Source organism: Hevea brasiliensis, chromosome 13 (assembly GCF_030052815.1).
Source record: "Hevea brasiliensis isolate MT/VB/25A 57/8 chromosome 13, ASM3005281v1, whole genome shotgun sequence".
NCBI lineage: Eukaryota > Viridiplantae > Streptophyta > Magnoliopsida > Malpighiales > Euphorbiaceae > Hevea > Hevea brasiliensis.
The window spans coordinates 87,064,295-87,087,681 of NC_079505.1; the positions used below are offsets into that span (position 1 = coordinate 87,064,295).

Below are 23,387 nucleotides of genomic sequence, written 5' to 3' on the forward strand. Positions count from 1 at the left end.
ACATTTACTACCTTGCCAAAACCACGTCAAATTAATGACTCTCTTATCATATCATAGCTTGTAAATCATCAATTCATAGTTCCAAACTTCCCTAGGTAGTAGGGTTGTACTTTATTCCTTACTAATACACACAAGGTATACTATTCTCACTAAGTTCTAAGCAAAACGTCTATCGTTCTGCAAAAACCATCCAAAATTCCATACCGAAGACTAGACGGTCTCACTCTATAGGTGTCACCTTTACTTTGCAACTAGTCCGAAACCTGCAGTCCGATGGCAACTTTTATCAGAACTCTAGCTCATGTCAGTAATCGAGTCACCGACTCTAGTTATCACCCAACCGTGACCTTTCAATATTCTAACTCTAGACCCTAATCAAGAGTTTCCAACTCCTCTAGATATAGAACTCGCTCGGTATTCTTGTACCAAAGCAGACCGCCGCAAACATCCTCATCATAAGCACTACAGGAGGTACTCTACACAATAATCTCATGTGCATCGTAATCTGCACTACAGGCGGACATCGAGAACATTGTATAGTTACTACGATACGTCGACCGACTAGGTCTCCTAATTTCTTATCTCTCTTTAATCTTCTATTATCATAAACTTATTCTCGTGGGTCATCCATCGATGCTAGCGATGGTATCCTCATCCTTATCTAGGCAAACGTTCAAGACTCACCGTTATGTACTCGTGCCTTGCATGAAATGGGCACACCATTTAAACCCATACATACAGAAACATAGCATTTCTTAGAGTACGTATCCTCATTATAGAACTCATATGTCAAATAAAACTATTACACATATCTATGTACTACACGAAAATCAAGACACTAATTGAGTCACTGTTATATTTCACGAGGAATAAAGCGAATCTAGAAACAAAGAATTCTGAAAAAGACGAAATGTAATCCTATACTCCGCATGTAACATCCTAACAAGACTTTTTCATCCCAATTATATTATTTCCCATGAATCTAGAGCCTAAGCTCGATACCAACTTTGTCACGACCCAACCTATGGGCCTGACTAGGACTTTAAAGCCCCGAGGCCCGTAGTAAGCCTAACTATTCCTCAAATCCATAACTAGGCCCACAATTTAGACCAAATATGCATATAAGATAATTTAAATTAAACTGTTATAATTTCATTTTGGGCCAACTTAGCCCATAACTTTTGAAAACTAAAATCAGGGAGCCTTCAACCCTATTACCTCATTTATAACCATTTAAAACTCATAATTTTTTTTACTTTTCATTTATTAATATGAAAACTTGAATTCATATACGATAGGCTTAATGCTACTACTAGCACATGCGAGTCCTAAATTACAAATTTAGAGAATAATAATACAATTAAGTAATCTTTTCATAACTTTGAGAGGAAAGGGACAGTTATTTTGAAAAATGTCTCCTCCTCTGGAAAAATGTGGTGAACAGGTGAGCGTTCGACTGCAGAGTAAAATATCAATTTTAACCATAATCTCTATAACTATCTAAAACTAATGCACTCGTAGAGTGAAATGCAACATCAACATCATTTTCACATCATAACATCAAAAGGTAATTTGGAGCACTCACACAGTAGTATCAATCATAACATATGAGGTGATCCCCTATACTCTCTTAAATCCAACCCGGTGACAATTACTCAAGCTCGGACTTCCACTTAATAACCAAATCGAGGTCAATTACTCAAGCCGTGACTACCTCGAAGGATCGGGTCCCAATTACTCTGCCGTGACTACCCCATCCTATCCATAGTCCACACCACATCACACGACGCCAACGCACGCGCGCTCCAAATTACCACAACAACATCCATGGCACATCAACAGTTATGAATGCAATATAAATCGTGCCTAGAGTTTAACTACATAAATATATGCATATAAGTGATGCATGGGCATGCTTGAACATATAATAATATCGAAATTACAATTAAAATTAATATTCTACTCACAAGATCGACTATTGTGGGTTGGATGCGGAAAATAGTTGATCTCGATCACCTAATAATTAAATTATAAATTTATTAGTACTAACTCAAAATAAAACTCTAAAGAGGCAATAGACTAATTCATGCGGAAATCCGTGAGTTTCCTATACTGGACCTACCCAACCCTGCAAAGAGGCTCAAATAACACTTCTAAATTCTCAATTTCCACAATCACATCTCATTAATATCACATGGCCCTCCTAGGCCCTCCAAATCGACTATACTCAAAATTTTAAAAATTACATTTTAGTCCATATAATTGACATTTTTCAAAAATCCACTCAAACAAGCTCTAAAATTCTAAAATTTTGCCATGATCCTTAATAATATTATAAGGCTATTGCAAAATGAATTGTAATTTTCTAATCACCCATGAATATTTTATTCAAGAATTTTACTCGATTCCATAAGTTTCCAACAGCTAACATATTCCTAATTCAACCCAATTAAATATTCACATATTTAAACCTCCATCCTCAAGCTTCAACCAATTATATAAAATTTAATTATCTTAATTTCAATTAATCTTATATGCCCACATGCTAAAAATATAACTAAAATCCATCCATATTTCTCAAAAATATTCTATGATCACCCAAAAATTCAACTAACACCATAGAATATCTCCAAATAATTTTACTTTCATCATATATTTTTCTTAAAATTTTTCTCCAATTTTTCCTGTTTAAGAAACACTGTATTTATGCTCTGCAGAAATAATAAAAATTGTCTTACCCGAAGTTTATCTGTGTCTCAAAAATTCCAAAAATTTATGAGGAAGCCTCTGGAAGTTGAACCATCTCCATAGCTCACCGGGCCACCGCCGGCACCACCGCGCACGGTGGCCGGCCGCCGGTCACCGGCGACATTTGCCGGATCTGATCATACCACCATGTTCCTCTCCTCTTCCTCAGTCCATATGTGGTCTCGGATTGTCGATCCAACGGTCGGATCGTCGTAGATCTGACGAAAAAGCTTGAAAAACCCGAAACTTCTCTCCTCCATATCTCACTCATCCGACCTCCATTTGCTTCAAAATTGGTGTCAAAAGAAAGCTCTCGGAACAAGCTTTCCAACGCCACCGGAATCGCCTCGATCGGACGTCGGACGAAGCCGGAATCGCGCCGGAAAGCCGCTGCCCACTGTGCGCGCGTTTTCTCTCTCCTCTCCCTCTCTTGCCGCCGTTTCTGGTGGTCTTGGTGGTCGCCGGCCGGTGGGGAGCTGCTTGGGACGTCGCCGGCCGGTCACCGGAGAAAGGAAGAAGAAGAAGAGAGGGAAGGAAAGGAAGAGAAGAGAAAATGGGGGGGGGCTTCCTCCTCCCATTTTTTATTTTGAATTTTTTTTTTTTTTTTTTAAAAGAAAAGTTGGCTGTGACAGTGGGAAACCCACTGCCACACGCCAAAAATCCCATCAGCAATTTTTTTTTTTTTTTTTATGGGTTGTTACAATATTTTTTATTTAACTCAAAATTTAATATTATTAAAGCTTTTATTTTTTTATTTATAATTTTAATACCTTAATTAGCTTATAACAATTTTATTATAATATTTTTTTATTAATAACATAAAATATAATTTCTTATTTATTATAAAAAATATATTTTTTACATCTAAAAATTTAAAATTAATTATAAATTTTTTTATCAACAATAATAATTACTTTATTATTTTATAATTATATTTTTAAAGTTATATAATAATTTTTTAAAGAATTTAATTATTTTTTTATTTTAATAATAAAATAAATGATATAATATAATAAATAAAAAATTATATATTTATTTTAATAATATAATAAATAATATGATATATTAATTTAATAATGATATATTTAATTAATAATAAAATAAATAATATAATATATATTTTTATATTTATTATAATAATAAAATAAATTATATCATATAAATTTTTATTATTTATCTTATATATCAACAGTAACGATTAAATATAATTTTATTAAATATTTAATATAAATCAATGATGAACAGTCGTCAATTATCAAATTATCAACTATGTCGATTAACAATAATAGTCGGTTATCAGTATCCTACGTTTAAACCAAACAGGTTTTATTCCAATGCGCGAACAGCCGCTCCCTTGATAAAATGGCGTCGTCTTATTTTCGCTGCCTTGTTCCTTTTCGAGCTGCAGGACTTGAGAAGTGGACCTGTCACCAGTGCCTTGTAGATGAAATTCGTGATTTTCAAATTCAACCGGGCGAGAACTTTTTCCCTCTTTCAAGCTCCGCAACGCATCTGTGAGAGAGAGAGCTGGGGATGGTGGTGAAGAATTTATGGGATATCACAGAATCATGCAAGAATACTCTGCCACTTCACCATCTCCAGTAACCACTTCCTCTTCCCTTGTTTGCAGACACAACTTCGTTTCTCCTGCCTTACTATTTTCTTTCTTTTTTATTTACTAACAAAAGGATATGCATAGATCTCTCTTGTTGGATGGTTCAACTTCAAAAGGTGAATAAATCACACTGCTCTATCCAAGACAAGCTCTATCCTGAGGGTCTATTTCACCGCCTTAGACCTCTCATTGCTTTGAATTGTAGCCTTGTTTTTGTTACTGGTATTCTCTCCCTCTTCAATTGTTTACCATTTACTTCTAAATCATTAATTTCTAACTTTTCTGTTCTGTCAAGTATATAGTAATGGGGATCAAGCAAAGCATAGTGGAATTGGGCCTTGAGTCATAATCTTGACCCGTGGTCTTGTTCATACTGGGACAGTACTTAATTCTTATGAAAATTGATCATTGGTCTTGTTATAAAAAGCATGCAAGTCTAAGCCATGTAAATCGCACAACATTTAACGTAATTTGACCGTAACAAAAAAAATTCTACTATGAAGAGTAGATAAAATCACTCAGAATTCTCAAATTCTTTAATAATATTTCGTAACTCTGCGACAAAGGGCAGAATATTATAATATCACATTTTTTATCTCAATTGGATTGCAGAAATTTTTAAGTTGAGTCAAAATTCGAATGATGAAGACATATCCAAAATTCAAGCCACGTAAACACTTTAGTTGAGAGATCTTTTTAATAAGGTTCATTTTAGTAACTTGTTTCTGGATCCGTTGTCAATCTAACTTCATTTTGACTGATGTCATTAAACTTAGCATCTTTGATTGGTTGCCTTGTAGATGGATCGATTCCTGATATCAAACTAGTCACCTACATACAACGCTTGAATTTAGGATTTGAGGTAGAGGCAACATTACCTACAAGATAATTGCAAGCATGATCTGACAGAAAGTGCGTTAAATGTGATTGACAAAATTATAACTAATGTGGGCCACCAAGTTGGATCTGGAGGCAAGGCAACGTGGAAACAAAATGAGCGCGAAGTTCTGCAGAGAATGGCTTGGTAAACACATCTGCAATCTGCATATGAGATGGCACATGAGCAGTGGAGAAAACTACGCTACAATTGATCTCTCACAAATCAAAATGTGATAATCAATATCAATGTGCTTGATTCCCCCATGAAATTAATTGTAATTTATTTATCTTGTATTGACTTTAGTTATCAGCCTAATTTGTTTTAGCCATTTTAGCAATTGAACTAACCCTAAACTCAACGATTGAACTTGCCAACAGTCTTTACCAAACTTTAGATCAGAAAAAATTTCACATTGATTGAAAAAAATTCTACCATTTCATTTAGGAAAGAATGAAATAAGAGTTTATTTCTGATATTTATGTCGGTGTAAGTAAGATTCAAATTCCATAGATCTTCATCTTTTATATACGTCTGAGTAACTTCTACATTGTGCAATGTACGATGAAACTTAGCAATTTCCTCTAGCAGTTCAATGCTATTCTGCACCTAGTAATTTTCGAGATCCCCATGCCCTTGATAGATGGAGGACGAAAACAAATTCGTATTCTGTAGAGTTGATATTTGAGGCCTGATTTTCTGATGATAATGGCCGTTTGCTAGGCCAAGCTGTCCGACTCGCGCCACTTTGGGAGGCTGCTATAGTGCTGTACTGCAGAACGTTGTTGGAAAGCACTGGAGATCATGACTGATGTTGCAAGTGGTAAGAGCCCAGCTATCCATACTGCCAACATATGCCATTCAAATATGCGTGCATTCATGCTTATAAGCCCAATACTTGTATCAAGGCCCCGCCCCCCCCTGGCATTTTTCCTCCAAAAAGGCTCTTGTCCACGACACAACAGAGATAATTGTTCTGTCCACCACAGCCTCCTCCTCCCTTCCAACCATCATCCTCTACAAAATAGGCCTAGCAAGAATTTCCCCCTCTCCCATAAGGTAAAGGGTTACTGATTTGGCACTCTTCGTTTTTCTGTTTCTCTCAATTATAATTCATCTCTCACTAATTACAATTGAGCTGATTAACTCACATTCCAGACTGTATGAATAATGAATTCAACTTGTTCACTATTTATGATTCATATACGTATATAGCCACTTGGAGAAAAAAAAATGAATTTAAGATTTTTAATTAAATTTTAGTCATAATCATTCTTTTTAATTAATTACACACATTAAGTTAATTTCAATATTTATGGCACTTAAATCATTAATATTTTTTATTGGAGTCCTAAATTAAAAAATTTAAAAAGAATATAAATTAATTTAATAGAGCCAACTCCGAATTCAAACAATAAATCATATCTTCAACACTCAAAGGTTAGAGAAAATCCTTAGGCAACAAGCAGTAAACAACTCCTTAACTTCATTGTCAAAAGCAATCCTAGTCGTGTGTGGTCCAGAAAAATAAAAAATGAGTGATTCTCTTAATCTCCATGTAATGAATGCAAGACGTGATAGGCCAAGCCCATAAGGATAAAATATCTGCAAAATAAGAAAATCAGCGCATTAAAGACATATACATTTCTGGCATGAATTATTGATAAGTAATTTTTTTTGGGGTCCTTTTTTTAAATTCAATGCGATATGTATTTGGATAGTACTTCTTCTCTACGAGATATTAATTTTGGATGGAGGTTATGAAATTGAGAAAAAGTGGAGACAAAAGGTCTGGCTTAGACCACGTAAACTACAGAAACTAAACGGTCTGTATCCACACACCTATTCCATACACAAAGTTGAGGCACAAAAGCGACCAACACTCCATCCATCTTTTAATTTGTCTACCAAACTAATTGAATAATAATTTAATACCCTTTCCTTGTAAGCCAATATTTCTGTATTCAATTTTACTGATTTTTAATTTTATATAATACCATAAATACCCACTTCATTTTATATATATATATATATATTTTAATTTTATTGGTTAAAATAAAAAGAGAATTACATAAGACGTAATAACAAATCAAATTTATTTTGTTCTTTTAATTTTAGTTCAAACTATTAATATTGATAATAATTTTAACTTATTTAATAATTTGAAATTGAAATGCGTATACATATAAAGCCTAAAACAATTCTTTTAATTAAACAAATAAATATAATTTTCATTATTTATCAATTATAATAATAAAAAATATATTTTTTTATAATATTTTCATTTTAAAAATTAATATTTTTATTTCTTATTTATTATTATTATTTTAAGCAGAGAAAAACAATTTATACTTATCAACAAGTGAAAGAAAATTTGCTAATTAATATAGTTATTATATAGCATTTATTATGAAAAGTTGAGGTTTTTTTCATTAAGCAATTGTAAAATCCGAATTATTTATTAGAGGGCAGTTAACTGAATGGCATTTTTGTAATATTTTGTAATACGAAGGGCTATTTTATTGAAAAGGAAAACAAAATCTTATAAAGACAATGGAGAAAATGAAAATACAAACAAAACAAAAATAGAAAAAGAAAATAAAAAAGATGAGGATAACTAGGCGATTTATCTATTCTCGGCAATTATGGAAACTTTGCTAGATTTATGGGAACCTTTCACTGGTCCAAACGCTGAAAGCTTTGCAACATTAACATCTATACGAGATACGGTGAATGGGCAATGAAAAACCTGTCTGATCAATTCCATCCTGCAACTAGGGTTGAAGCGCTAAAACATGAAGAAAGCCAAATCATAGAGCAACACATAGAAGAAGAAGACAAAGAAGAAGAAAGAGCTAGATGTGAATGGGATTTCAGTCTTGAGACTGTGGTTTCATCAAGCAGCCATGGAGCTGGGTCCGATGCCCTCGGTGTAATCGAATTCGACCAGTCTGAAAGCATCGTTGCCACGGGTGGAATTGCCAGAAAGATAAGAATCTATAACTTCAAGTCTTTGCTACCGCATGAAGGTAGCCAAAATGGACACGATATGGTTTTGTTAGACCATGCTAATGTATGCGAATATTACATATGTACCCCGGCTAAGCTTAGCAGTCTCCGATGGAAACCTGGTTCCGATAGCCGGGTTATAGCGTCGGGAGACTACGACGGAGTTGTCATGGAGTATGACCTTGAGAGAAGAGTACCGATCTTTGAACGCGATGAGCATGGTGGTCGCCGGGTATGGAGCGTGGATTATTCGCATTGGGATCCGGTGATTGGTGCGTCTGGATCGGACGATGGGACCATGCAAATGTGGGACCCACGTTGTGAGGGCGGTGGATGTGTAGCTACAGTTCAACCCGGCGAGACGCGGAGGGCCGTCTGTAGCGTGGAGTTTAATCCGTCTACCAGGTCAACGATAGCCGTTGGATGCGCTGACAGGAGGGTATACGGGTACGATACCCGGATGATGAAAGACCCGGCATTCGTGCTAGATGGGCATGAGAAAACCGTGACATACGTCAGGTTTGTGAATGAGCTTACATTGGTATCCGCAGGCATTGATGGGTGCTTAAAGCTGTGGAATTTACAAGATTCCCAAATGATTCGCACGTACAAGGGGCATGTTAATAATAAGAACTTTGTTGGGTTATCGATGTGGAGAAATGGAGGGTTATTAGGGTGCGGATCGGAAAACAACCAAGTGTTCGTTTACGACAAGAGGTGGGGCGAACCCATATGGATGCATGGGTTCGAGCCAGGCATAGCCGACCGTGGGTTTGTAAGCTGTGTATGTTGGAGGCAAGTGGGGGACGATGAATGTACACTAGTTGCAGGAGGATCAGATGGGGTCCTGCAAGTTTTTAAAGGCAAAAAGAAGATCGATACAGCTACTGGCTCAAGATAAAAGAATCTCCTTTTGTTTCTGCTTTTTTTGGGAAATGGGCTGACCATGAGTTGTTTTAATGAGCTTAGTGAGTGGTGCTGGCGTAGTATCAAATTGGCCCTCCTTGTACTCCTCGTGTCATCATATGCTTTTTTGAGGCTCCAGTTTATTTTCTTTCTTTCTTTTTTTTTTTTTTTTCCTTACTTCCTTTTTAATTAACTGAAATTGTAACTTCGTTAAGAAAAGCCAGAGGTGATATAATTGCTCCAGTTTAGGGAAGGGGGCAAATTTGAAATCTGATTCAGATTTATTTTCTTGTTGGAAGATTTGAGTTAGCTTTTTATATATAGTGCATAATTATTAAAATTTCATTTTTTTTTGCTTTTAAATTTTTTTAATCGATAGAAGATTCATCAAATATAAGAGTTTAGTACAAGATCCATCCTTTAACAGAAAGCTCAAATACAAAGCTCAATCTAAAAACTAAAACACAAAAGAACAGGCTCAAAAAACATAAAGCCTCACTAAAACTTAGGCATAGCAACCCAACAGATCACAAACCTAGTGCTAACATAGAGAAGCCACGAGAGGATTGGCAGTGACCTAGTTTCTTTCACCATCTAGAAGAGTACAAAGCCCTGCGATCAAGATGAAACATAGCAAATTTTCAAAGACTATCACCACACATAAGCATAGGCTTCCAAAAAACAACACCAGGGTCTCAAAACAACGAACAAAATGTCCAAGTTTAGAGATTTGTGAGAAGAGTTGATGAGTAGAGCTTAACGACGACAAAAAGGCAAAAGAGCCAGATGCAGCTGAGTTCATCTCAGCATTAGCAGCAGGCAATAATGCACAACTAATGGTTGTGGCATGTGTCGGTTCTGCCATTTCCACCATGCTAGCCCTAGTGGCTGCAGCTCACCAAACTGGCGGTCGTGTCATTTGCATCCTTCGTGATCACAAAGAATTGCAAATATCCAGACAAGTCCCAGGCTCGGATGCCTGTCACATTGAGTTTGTTATTGGAGAAGCTCAAAATCTTCTGTTAACCAACTATAGTGAAGCAGACTTTGTGCTTATTGATTGTAACCTGGAGAACCATCAAGGCATTCTTGGAGCAGTTCAAGCTAGCAGGAATGGTGGTCAGGTGGTTATCAAAAGCATCTCGTTTATATGACCCCTGAGGTACCCACCTCATGACATCTCAAGCACCCTCCTTGCAGGGCGAACTCAGAGGGAAAACCAAACCAAGCTTAGGCTAACAAAGAGCTGCAAACACAGGTAGCATACCACAATAAGCACTAGCCCTAGAAAATTGAAGAAAGCCACCGGCTGAACGCAAAATCACAACACATTGAAAAACAAACACAAAACACATAAATTTAGAGGAGCTACAAGATCTTCACTTCCCTAAATTACCGACTGTTTTGCCCAATAAAATCTATTTACAACACAACTCATTGGTTGGAAAGGGAATTCACACATTGAGTCAGGGGAAAGGCAGCATTCCCTTGCTCAAAGAGGTAAAAAAAGGTAGCCTTATACAACAGAATTAAGGGTCGGAAAGAAGAACGAGGAAGAGAGTCTCCCTCCAACCAAACATAGAGAGAAAGTGACGCTGAATTTTTAATTAATAATAATTTGTCTTCAAATTACATGTAACATAAGGGTAGTTATAGTGTTTTTAGACTTCTAAACCTAATAGGAATATAAATCTAGGAAATTTAGATACACTAAAACACGGTAAGAAGATATAAATTAAATAAGAAAACTAAATCCTAGATAAAGTAGCAAAACATTAATAAGTCCTAAATAAAGTAGGAGACTTCATAATTAATTTTAATATAATCTTTACGGCTGCTTGAAGTCTTCTCAGTATGTCCTAGATAAATTAGAACTATTGGAAATTAAAATTAGTTAAAAAAAAAATATTATGCCTTGTTGTCCAAGCCCCGCATCATACTTTCCCACTTGAAAAAAAAAACTCATCCTCGATCCAAAACACAGCCATAACAACTTGAAACGATCCAAAACACAGCCAAAACAACTCTAGCACCATTCTCTCCCGCTTGGAATAAATCCTCCCTCAAAATTTGAAGTGGAAAAGAATGAAGAACTTCTTTAGAAAAGTACACCATATAGCCTTCTTTGATGAGGTAGTCAATGGAGAATTGAACACGGTTGAATTTATTAACTTCACCTCCACCTTTGTCTTCTCAAAAACACTTGGGCAAATAAAATCAATAGAAACAATAGGACATTAAGGGTTAATTAATTTTTCTTTTAGAATCACCATGGTTTGAGGCGGTACAACTAAGGCTCCAATTGTAACCTCAAGTTGTTTTCCTTCCAATTCTTCATGAATATTTGATGATTCTTCCTCAACATTTTGCAAGAACATCAACTTCTTTCCCAGGGATTCTTTAAATTCAAAATCATCATCCTCATCCTCACCTTCTTCGGGTTCACAACAAAATTCCCTTTGTTTTTTAATAAAATTCACAGTTTTCCTTCTTGGACATTCATGTGACCTATGCCCCTCTTCATTGCATCTATAACATTTATTAGGAGTTGGTTTAACATAGGGATTTTTACCTTTTGGGAGATTGGAACTTGATGCCTTATTAACACAACCTGTTGGATTTTCATTGCTTGTCTTCTTCCCCTTGGCAACAATAAGAGCACCATGGGAACCTTTCTCTTCCTCTTTCCCAACTACAGCCCGTTCGTTGTCCTCATCATACCTTGGATAAGAATCATGGAGCACCCTTTCATACTTCATCATCTCCACCTCTAACGCCATATTCTTAGCCTCGAATAAGGTCTGCAATACTTGAACTCTAATTCGGTTCTTAATGGACAGCTTTGTCCCTCCAAATACCTTGCAATTTGTTGTCCTTCAGATTCATGAAGGTTATTTCTTTCAGCCAACCTCATGAATTCAGCCATGAATTCTTGAACCGTTTGGTTACCTTGTTGGCACCTTTGGTATTATTGGAAGAGAATTCATTCATAATATGGAGGCAAAAACTCTTGTTGTAGCAAATATTTCATCCGATAAAAAGTTCAAACTGATCCCTTGCCTTCTCTCTCACTCCTAGATTGCAATCTCTCCCACTAAGCAGAAGCACCACCATTCAACCGACATGCTACTACTTTCACCCTCCTTTCTGGAGCTGTCTCCATGTAATCGAAGAATCTTTTCACATCAACTATCCAATTAAGAAATTTTTCGATGTTGAAACTCCCATTGAAGTTGGGAACATCAACTTTGAGTCGAAAATCCTTGTTCTCCCACTCATCATAACCATGAACACCTCTTCTCCCATAATCACCTTACCGCCAATGCCTAGGATAATCATGGGGATAATAGACATCCTCCTCTTTCAAGTCTTCATCATAGACATATTGCCTATGAGTAGGAATTGGTTGATAAATAGGGTCACCACGAGCTGCACCATCTCTTAGCCTTTTATTTGCCACCCAATCCTTGCTTGTATTGGTTTCTAAAGTGTCAAGTTAGCCTATAATTTCTTCAAAACATCTTTCTATGCACCCGAATTTGTGGTCCACCTGTTGCTCTAGTAATTGCTCCAAATGCTACTCCAATCATTGTAGCACTTCATCCTTGGTTCAAGGGCTCTAGCTCTTCGATCACCATCGTGAGGGCCATTATTATCATCACTGCCAGTTGCCATCCTTGCTCTGATACGACCTGACACAGTGTGAAACTCAAATAGAAACACACTCCATACACAAGAGTGAAAATAAATAAAGAAACCTCTACTTAATTTTTAATTAATAATAATATATCTTCAAATTACATGTAAATAAGGGTATTTATAATGTTTTTAGACTCCTAAACCTAATAGGAATATAAATCTAGAAAATTTAGATAAAGTAAAACACAATAAAAAAATATAAATTAAATAAGAAAATTAAATCCTAGATAAAGTAGGTAAACATTAATAAGTTCTAAATATAATAGGAGACTTTGTAATTAATTCTAATATAATCTCTATAGTTGCTGGAAGTCTTCGCAATATGTCCTAGATAAATTAGGACTATTAGAAATTAAAATTAGTTAAAAAAAAATATTCTGCCTTATTGTCCAAGCCCCTCATCAGAAAGAGTTTAAAGAGTAATTTTTATAACTTTTGCTTGAACTTTATCCATTGTTTCACTTCTATCCTTTAATTTCAATTTGTTACTAAAAATTCTTAAACTTTAATTTTATTTCATAAAAAATCCCTATAACCTATAGTAGCAGATTTTCAGATTAAAAAAAATCTCTCTAAACTATAGTGTAAATTCTACAAATACAGTTTCAACATTTTTGGTGATGGGTAAATCCTCCTCCTTTTCCAAGAAGTAAATTAAATCATTGTGATGACATTGGTATTTTTGTGATAGATCCAAATAGTAATTACAATAGCTAGTGTTTTTTGCATGTGAGAGAAAGAAAGTAAAAAGATAATTTCATTATTTGTTTAATCTAAAAATTTGCTAAAACTGGTTAGAGAGATTTTATTAAAACAAAATTTAAGTTTAAAATTTCTTAGTAGCAAATTGATGTTAAGAGATGAAAGTGAAATATGAGACCAAACTCTGGGACAGGCGATAAAAATTAGCTGAGTTTAAAAGATAAATCATTTGGAAACTAATGTAAATATTGTATCTAAAATGGTATAATATTGTTAAAGTCCACCATATCTATTTTTGAAATAATTTTTATTTATTTTTATAATAAGATTATTTATAAAAAAATTAATTAATTTTAATTAGTAATATTAAAATTCATTTTCAAAATTAAAAAAATTTTCAAATTATATCTTAACTAGAATACCAGCGTAAAAATTTTATCACACCCTATGATATGGATATCTTAACTAGAATAAATGAAAAAATATATTTATAAAAAATATGTTGCTCTTCTCCTATTTTGGGTTTTTTTTTTTTTTTTTTTTTTTTTTAATTTGCAATAAGTGCATTTACAAGGCCCCTTGGGCATCCAAACTCAAAAAATGCAAAAGCTCTTAAGGGAGAACAAAAAGCTAATTAATACTAAGCTTTCCTTTTACGCAGAGTTTTGCCACACAGTTTGCTGTAGTATTGGCTGACCTTCAAACTTGAGAGAATGAAATGAAAGGGCATAAATTGACCGTAGCTAAAATGGCATTGACAGTGGCTTTGATATCCCAACTGGTATCACTCCCTCTGTTTTTTCTGACATCATATACTACAGCTGAGTCCATTTCTATTATAGCTTCCACAACTTCCATGCCCCTAAACAATTTTAAAGCTTTCAAAACACATTTAGCTTCAGCATCCAAAGGAGACATGGTCCCAACTCTTTTAGCCAAATTATTGATCAAAGCACTAGAACAGTTTCTAGCCACTACTACTATATGAGCTATAGCTTCATCTTCGTTCCAGGCAGCATCACAATTGAATTTTAAACTCCTTCTTTGAGGTCGAAGCCACTTATTTGGGTTAGCAATATTGCTTGGCACCACAATATTCTCTCTACTGTCCCTTTGAACCTAAGATTACTCAAAGACCATAGAAGCAGTATTGCGAGATGCAACTATCGGATTTGGAATAAAATTTTCAAAAATAACTTTATATCTCACCTTCCATATAATCCAACAAGCAGTAGTAATGAGACAAAGAAAATTTGTATCAGTATTAAAATCCTGGATGAGCTTCCACCACCAATATGTAAAAAAAGTAAAACCAATAGGAGATATACCTACCAAAAGGATTCAGAATTTGAATTCGAAATTTTTCTCTCAATTTGTGGTTGTGCATAATTTTTTATTGATTTGATCCCCGACATGAGAATTTATATTCTTGTTTTTATTCAATTGATAACACCACGCTTCAATCCCTCTTGACAAGTTCTTACACCAACGCTTGAAGTATGAAATTTTACCTTCTCATGGCTAATTTATCGACTGTTTCTCTTGCTCCCATCAAATCATTAATTTTGATATTATTTGTTAGAAATTTAGAATTTTTTTTTTTATGAATAATGTAAATGAACACACTCATAAATTTAACACCATATTTAAATCAAAACTTTAACAATATTAATTTATGAGTCATTTCTACTTTTATGCCTTTCATTGATTTTATTTTATTTTTACTGTGAAAATTCCTACATTTATATATTGCCCATAAGTTATAAATTCATCTCATTAGTTATATTATGACAAATTTTAAAATATCTCCACTTCCCAAATAAGGTCATAAAATAAAAATTATATAGATAAATTATTTTTTCCAATTCATGCATTAAATTATAATTTAAATTTAAATTTATATATTTTTAAAAATAGATGAAAACATTTGTAAAATTTATTTCATCATAAATTTTTGTTTCTCCATTATTTTTATTAATTTAACCATTAATCAATAGATAAAAACAATAAATATTCATAATTATAAAAATTTAAAAATGAAATAATAATTTATCTTGAATAATATTAAAATATTTTTACTTTTTGTTAATAGTAAGAGTTGAGAAAATGGACAAAATAACAAAAATACAATAAAATCAAAAATTACTTATAAAAAATTAAAATTTAAAAATATTAGTTATATTTTTTAAAATATAAAAGTTCACATATTAATTATAACATAAAATAAAAAAATAATTTACCAAATAAATCAATATCATATTAATTATTATTATTATTTTTTTAGTACACACCGAATGTATCTTATTTGAATCTCTCTCTCTAATCCATATTCCCTCCATTCTACCTCCCTGCCTTCTTTCTGAACATATCACGCAGAGGGACTCCTCTTCATTTTATTAGAGAGAAAATAAGATAAAGAACTAAATCTTGATCTGATATAGGGATGGAGAACTCATCGGTGGTGAACATCTATCCTCTGTCGAGTTACACATACGACACCAAAGAGCCCAAGGTGAAAGATACATCTGTCGCTAATCGTATTGCTAGCATGAAAGTCAAGTAAGCGCTCTCTCTTGCTTTCTTTCCAACTGTAACAATAGAACAATTGAAAACCCTAGTTAAACGTTGGCCTTCTTATTAATTCCAGTGAAAGATCGCTGAAGGAATCATTTATATTTGTTATTTTTCTTTTGGTTTTGTATGTCTATTTTATTCATCAAATAGGGTGTGTTTTGGAAGTCTAAAAATGAAAGAATTCAATTCAATTAAATCAGTTCAATTCTTTTAATTTAAAAAAAAAACATTTTGAAAGAAATGAATTCATGCCAAGAACGATATGATTTTGCAAGAATTCAATTCATTTAACAAAGTATTCTATTAAATACTCGAAGAATCCTGTGGTGAAAAGAATTGCCTTCAGATGATAAGAAAACTCCGGTTTATGAAGAGGTAAAAGCTGCGAGTGTTTTGGTCCGGAATCATTTGAAACTCTCACAAATAAAAACCGGCTAAATATGGCTTTGGATTCCAGGCGTGGACAAACTTTTCAATGCAATTTAACAACCATGACAAATGGAAGTTGTGAATTTGATGATTCTACTGGCTTTCCTGCATAAATGTGCTGGATTTTGATTATTGCTGTTGATTCTGTGTTACAGCTAATAAATGAAGGGATGAGGACAAGTTTCGAAGCAATTTTGGTGGTATGTTTCATATTGCTCTTGTTTGAATCTGTCTTGACCAATTGCAGAATGAACTTAATTGTATTATGCATTCGTACTTATCCTCGGATTTACACAATATGAAGCCAAAATGTGATTTTTTTTTATTAAATTAAAACAATTATGAATTATAGATAATAAACTCAATTTAGTTGTCCGCTAGCTCTTTCTCTGTCTTTTTTCTATGACGGTTTCAGGTTCTAAACAATCAATTTATGTACCTTGTACTTCCGTTCAAGGAGATTTAAAGTATATATATACCTTGTGCATCCAGCAGCTGATAATTGTTAGCACTTGGTATTTCCTTATAAGCTAAAAAGAATAGGTTGAGGTGTGTGTTCTGTTGTGGCCTTTTATACTCATCATGGAATGAAAGTTGATATAGATTTTGACTTGCAAGTTGGTCCATCATCAAGGTAGAATTATATTTCTAGTATTGAAGTTGTAATCTCCATTCTTCCATAACAATATTCTCTCCCTCCCTCTATCGTATTTCTAATTTGGATATCTGCCCTCCTGTGCTTGCAAAAACTGCACCTCAATGTTCTTGACAATTGAAAAGTTTGGCAATCTTAGAATAATTTTTGTGGCTAAGCCTTTGTTTTATACCAGTGTAATTGGCCCATGCTTTCAGGATAACTCCTCTTTATTTTGAGTGGCTAATTTTGATTCCTAAGTTCAGCTCAACAATGACTTAAATTTGAAAAGCACCATTCATCTACAATAATCTTTCCATAAAGACATTTATCTGCAGGATCCTCAGTGTGTCTCTCTGTATTTTCTCACTTTTTGTTGGCAATTATTTGATTTTCCATTTTTTTGATGTATTATTGGCCTTGTTTGCTTGGAGTCTTATCTTAGACAGTTAGACGAGCTATGTTCATCTCAACTTTTATACCCCCACCCAAAAAAAAAAAAGTTAAAGATCTTTCGACAATTTCTCTAGTCTGTCCAATGTTTTGTACTAAGCTAAAGATTATTCGATAGACTGTAACTATCTAATCTTCCCTCTCAAAATTTTGTGGCATCCTTTGGTTGAAAAAAAAAATGCATCAAGTAACATTTTTCAACATAAAGGTCTAGAAGTTCTCTCCCCTCTCTTGGCTCATTATATAGTTGATCTTGTAGGAAAAGGAGCATAATCATCTTCACATACTTCTTCTACGAATTGAAAACACAAAAAGAAAAAGAAAAAAAAATTCTACAAACTGTCGTGTGAGCGTCTAAAGCCAGGAGAGAATGGTATAGCTCTACTATTCTTTATTTATTTTCTATTATTATTGGAAAGGCAGCTGTTAGCTGCCACTTATTTTGCATTTATTTAGGGCATTTGTTTAGGAATTTTTATGTGCATATCTGTTCTTACCTTTTGTTGTATGATTCTGATACAATTTTGGTAGTTTAGCTTGATTAGGAACCTATTTGTTAGCTATAATTTTTTTATATATATCTTTAATTTCTGGGGCAACAAACATCAGAATTCTCATTCCAAAATTTCTTAGTTCTTTTACATAGTATCAAAGCCATGGCTGATGAAAAGAAAAATGAGAGTTCTGGATCAGGGAAGAAAACTTCTAGTTCTTACACACTGAATTCGAATGACAACCTAGGTAACTTGATTACCCAAGTTCAGTTGAAGAGCGAGAATTACGAAAAATGGGCGCGAACTATGCAGACTGCATTGCGGGCTAAAAAGAAATATGGTTCTATTGATGGATCTGTTAAGCAACCAGCAGATGACTCAGTGGAACTCTAAGATTGGTGGACGGTTAACTCTATGCTTGTTTCTTGGGTGTTTAACACCATTGAACCGATGCTTCACTCGACCATCTCTCACATGGAGAACGTAAAGGAACTGTGGAAGGATATTAAACAGAGGTTCTCGATTGGGAATGGTCCACGAATGCAGCAATTAAGATCGGATCTGGCGAATTGTAGGCAAGAAGGTCAACCGATCGTGTCCTATTTCGGAAGACTCAAAACATTATGGGATGAAATAAACAACTATGATCAGATACCAGTGTGTATCTGTGCAGGCTGCAGATGCAATCTTACCATCGAATTGGAAAGAAAGCATAAAGAAGAGAGAGTTCATCAGTTTTTTATGGGCTTGGATGAAGAAGGATACGGAACAGTGCACTCTAATATTTTGAGCACTGAACCCTTGCCCAATTTGAATCGTGCATATGCTATGGTTGTTCAGCAAGAGCGGGTGCGAACTATGACACGAACTAAGGAAGAAAGAGGCAATCCTATGAGTTTTGCAATTCGAGCAGGAAGTCGAAATTCAGGGGGGGATAAAGACAAATCCTCAATTTGTTCTAATTGCAACCGAGAGGGACATGATGCTGAAAGTTATTTCCAGCTGATAGGTTATCCAGAATGGTGGGGTAATAGACCACGTGGAACTTCTGTTGGACGAGGAGGTGGTCAAAAGCGTGGCAATGGAGCAAGACGTAGCAAGGGAGGAGTTGCTTGTGCCAATGCCACACAAGCAACTGGAGTTGATGATGGGCGTGGAATTATGACAGATTCAGATCGAAAGGGTCTTAGTAGATTAAATAAAGAGCAGTGGGCTACTTTGCTAGGCATGTTGAATTCTTGTCTGAATGGTGGCAATGAGAGGCTGACAGGTACGCAAAGAATATTTCCTTGGATTATTGACACAGGAGCTTCCCATCATATGATAGGAAAGTTGGCATTTTTGAGTGAATTGCTTGACATTGTGTCATACTCAGTCAGGTTACCTAATGAAGAAAAGACCTTGGCAGTGAAAGAAGGAACTGTGTTACTTGGAGGAGACTTGAAATTGCAACGAGTCCTTTATGTGCTAAATTTGAATTGCAATCTGATCTCTGTATCACAACTACTTAATGATTCAAATTTGGTTATTCAACTCACTAACAAAATTTGTGCTATACAGGACCTAAATTCGAGGAACCTGATTGGAGCGGGTGAGCAACGCGAGGGGCTGTACTTTCTCAAGGGAGTGACATCGGTACATGCTTGCAAGGTAACTGATGTGGGGTTTTTTAAGCTTTGGCATAAGAGAATGGATCATCCTTCTTATAAGGTGGTAGAGTTAATTCCAGAAGCTGGTAGCATAATTAGGAAAATTAATAAAACTTGTGAAGTTTGTTTTAGAGCAAAGCAAACAAGAGAGATTTTCTTTTCTAGTGACAATAAAGCTAATGGTTGTTTTGAATTGATACATTGTGATTTGTGGGGACCTTATAGAGTCCCAACTTCTTGTGGAGCAATTTACTTCTTAACAATTGTTGATGATTACTCTCGTGCTATTTGGATATATTTGCTGAATGGAAAATAAGAAGTAGCTTATGTTCTTAAGAAATTTGTTGTGATGGTTAAACGCCAATTTGAAAAAAATGTGAAAATTGTCAGAAGTGATAACGGAAGTGAACTTATGTGCTTGAAAGAATATTTTGATGAACAAGGGATGTTGCATCAGACTTCTTGTGTAGGAACACCTCAACAAAATGGCCGAGCCTTGCGTTTCCAAGCAAATTTACCCATAGAATTTTGGGGAGAATGTGCACTTACAACCGGATATTTGATTAATAGGACTCCATCTATGTTATTAAATGGTAAAACCCCATATGAGATGCTCTTTGGGAAAGTACCTTTTTACAAACACGTTCCGGTTCTCGGTTGTTTGTGCTATGCGCATAATCTGAATCGGGATAAAGATAAATTTGGTAGTAGAAGTCGTAGGTGTGTTTTTGTTGGGTATCCATTTGAAAAGAAGGGATGGAGATTTTATGATTTGGAAACTAAAGAATACTTTGTATTAAGAGACGTGGTATTCGCTGAAACAGAATTTCCATATGCAAATGAGAAAACAAAGGGTGATGAACTCATTAAAAATGGAGTTGAGGAGTTGGGTGATGAAGTTGATGGTTTAGAGAACAACTTGGGAAATGAGCACGATGAAAGTGTGGGTAGAGAAAGTGAGGTGAATCCTAAAACGGAAGAATTGATCCATGAAAACAGTGAGGGAGTGGATAGAGGTGAAGTTGTTGAAGAGCAACTAGGTAGGGGACAAAGGGCCAAGCAACCTAGTGTTCGTTTGAAGGATTATGTGACAAACGCCATCAAAACAAGCCCATCGATATGCTCACCTTCCCAATCTGATTCCTCAGGTACGCCTTACTCTGTAGCACATTATGTGGGTTATGATAAATTCTCTGCACAACACCGATGTTTTTTGGCAGCCATTACTATAGGACATGAACCAAGCTCTTATGCAGAAGCAGTTAAGGATGAATGGTGGAGAGCAGCTATGAGAAAAGAAATACAGGCTTTGGAGGATAATGTTACATGGACAATTGAAAATCTGCTATTTGGGAAGAAAGCAATAGGAAGCAAGTGGGTATACAAAATTAAATACAATTCTGATGGAAGTGTTGAACGATATAAGGCACGGTTAGTGATATTGGGAAATAATCAAGTTGAAGGCATAGATTATCAGGAGACTTTTGCTCCTACAGCAAAAATGGTTACTGTGCGCACCTTTCTTGCTGTTGCGGCTACAAAGAATTGGAAACTCTATCAGATGGATGTCCAAAATGCTTTCTTACACGGTGATTTGGAGGAAGAGGTATACATGAAGATGCCGCCTGGATTTCCTTCTCAATCACCAGGGAAGGTTTGTAAAATCCAGAAATCTCTATATGGTTTGCGGCAAGCACCTAGATGTTGGTTTGCGAAGTTGGCTACATCTCTGAAAGCTTATGGATTTCAGCAATCATATTCAGATTACTCTTTGTTCACTTTTCGAGCTGGGACTGTTCAATTGAATGTGCTTATTTATGTGGATGACCTTATTATCTCCAGCAATCATGTTTCCACTGTATAAAAATTCAAGAACTATTTGAGTCGTTGCTTTCATATAAAAAACTTAGGGAAGCTGAAATTTTTCTTAGGGATTGAAGTAGCCAGAAACTCGAATGGTATTGTCTTGTGTCAACGTAAGTATGCGTTGGACGTAATTTCAGAAGTTGGATTACTGGGTTGCAAGCCGGCTAAAACTCCTCTTGAACGAAATCACAAGCTAGCCATTACCGAGAGTGATGATATGGATGACACTGCTCAGTATAGGCGTCTGGTGGGACGGCTTATTTATCTAACAATAACTCGGTCCGAGTTATCTTATTGTGTGCATATTCTTGCTCAGTTCATGCAACAACCAAAGAAAACTCATTGGGAGGCAGCTGTTAGAGTTGTGCATTATTTGAAAGGAAATCCAGGTCAGGGTATACTACTGCATGCCAATTGTGATCTCAAATTGCTTACTGTGATTCTGATTGGGCTAGCTGTCCTTTGACGAGATGGTCTTTGACCGGTTATTTTATTCTTTTGGGTGAATCCCCTATCTCGTGAAAGACTAAAAAGCAACAGACAGTGTCTCGCTCATCCGCTGAAGCTGAATATCGGTCTATGAGTACTACAACTTGTGAACTAATGGTTGAAAGGATTATTGAATTCTCTTGGTGTGGCGCATACTAAACCTATGAATTTGTATTGTGATAGTCAGACAGCTCTGCATATAGCTGCTAATCCTGTCTATCATGAACGTACCAAGCATATTGAAGTGGACTGTCATTTTATCCGTGATGAGATATTGAATGGTAACATTCCAACAGATTATATACGTAGTTCAATGCAACCTGCGGATATCATCACAAAGGCGTTGGGAAATGATCAGTTTGACTTTTTTCTTCGCAAGTTGGGTATTCGAGATCTCCATGCTCCAACTTGAGGGGGGGTGTTGGAAAGGAAGCTGTTAGTTGCCACTTATTTTGCATTTATTTAGGGCATTTGTTTAAGAATTTTTGTGTGCATATCTGTTCTTACCTTTTGTTGTATGATTCTGATACAATTTTGGTAGTTTAGCTTAATTAGGAACCTATTTGTTAACTATAATTTTTTATATATATCTTTGATTTCTGGGGCAATAAACATCAGAATTCTTATTCCAAAATTTCTTAGTTCTTTTACAATTACGGTTATATTGTCTTGTCTTCATTGAGATTGTGTTGTTTTTTTAACATTTGTTCCAGATATTTTGTGTTGTGTAAAATTTCCTTGCATATGTAACAGAGAGATTGAGGGTTTGAAACAAAACTAAGCAGCAAGCTTGATGCTAATTCACCTGCTTGGGTGCCAGACTGCCAGATTGATAGGTGTTTCTTTCCTCTTTTATTTAAGTTCTGAGTGAGGGCTTAAAACAAAGATGTTATGAACTAATGTGAGTGGGGGAAACATACGAAAGTTAAATCTGAAAAAAAAAAAAAAAAAAAAAGAGAGGGGGCAGGAAGAGAACAAAAAAAAAAAAAAAGATATAAAACATATGCTTATTGTTGGAATCCATGCTCCCTCTGATTTTTATGAACTAACTAGGTTAATAAGAATTTTGAATATTAGCATTTTTCTGATATGTATTTTACCACTTGGCATCTTCTCATAGATTGGTGAATGTGAGGACGTTTGGTGGAGACCTAACTTTGAGGCGACCACGCATCTATATTGCCTTGCCCACATAACAAAGCCTAAGATTATCAAACTAAGGAAATTTGCATGTAGGAGTCCT

The 23,387-nt window shown here is 35.1% G+C and overlaps 2 protein-coding genes across 2 annotated transcripts; both read left to right on the top strand.

The window, feature by feature from the left end:
- Nucleotides 1-7,811: 7,811 nt before the first annotated feature.
- On the top strand, nt 7,812-9,500 carry LOC110658396 (WD repeat-containing protein RUP2). Its single transcript, XM_021815978.2, has one exon. The coding sequence runs from the start codon at nt 7,981-7,983 to the stop codon at nt 9,148-9,150; it is 1,170 nt and encodes a 389-aa protein (XP_021671670.2). The 5' UTR covers nt 7,812-7,980; the 3' UTR covers nt 9,151-9,500.
- Nucleotides 9,501-9,991: 491 nt separating this feature from the next.
- On the top strand, nt 9,992-10,309 carry LOC110658367 (uncharacterized). Its single transcript, XM_021815941.2, has one exon. It carries the CDS (start codon nt 9,992-9,994, stop codon nt 10,307-10,309), a length of 318 nt encoding a protein of 105 aa, XP_021671633.2.
- The last annotated feature ends 13,078 nt before the right edge of the window (nt 10,310-23,387 follow it).

Excerpts from the sequence above, each read along its gene's own strand:
- LOC110658396 (XM_021815978.2), top strand. The coding sequence starts at position 7,981 with ATGAAAAACCTGTCTGATCAATTCCATCCTGCAACTAGGGTTGAAGCG.
- LOC110658367 (XM_021815941.2), top strand. The coding sequence starts at position 9,992 with ATGGTTGTGGCATGTGTCGGTTCTGCCATTTCCACCATGCTAGCCCTA.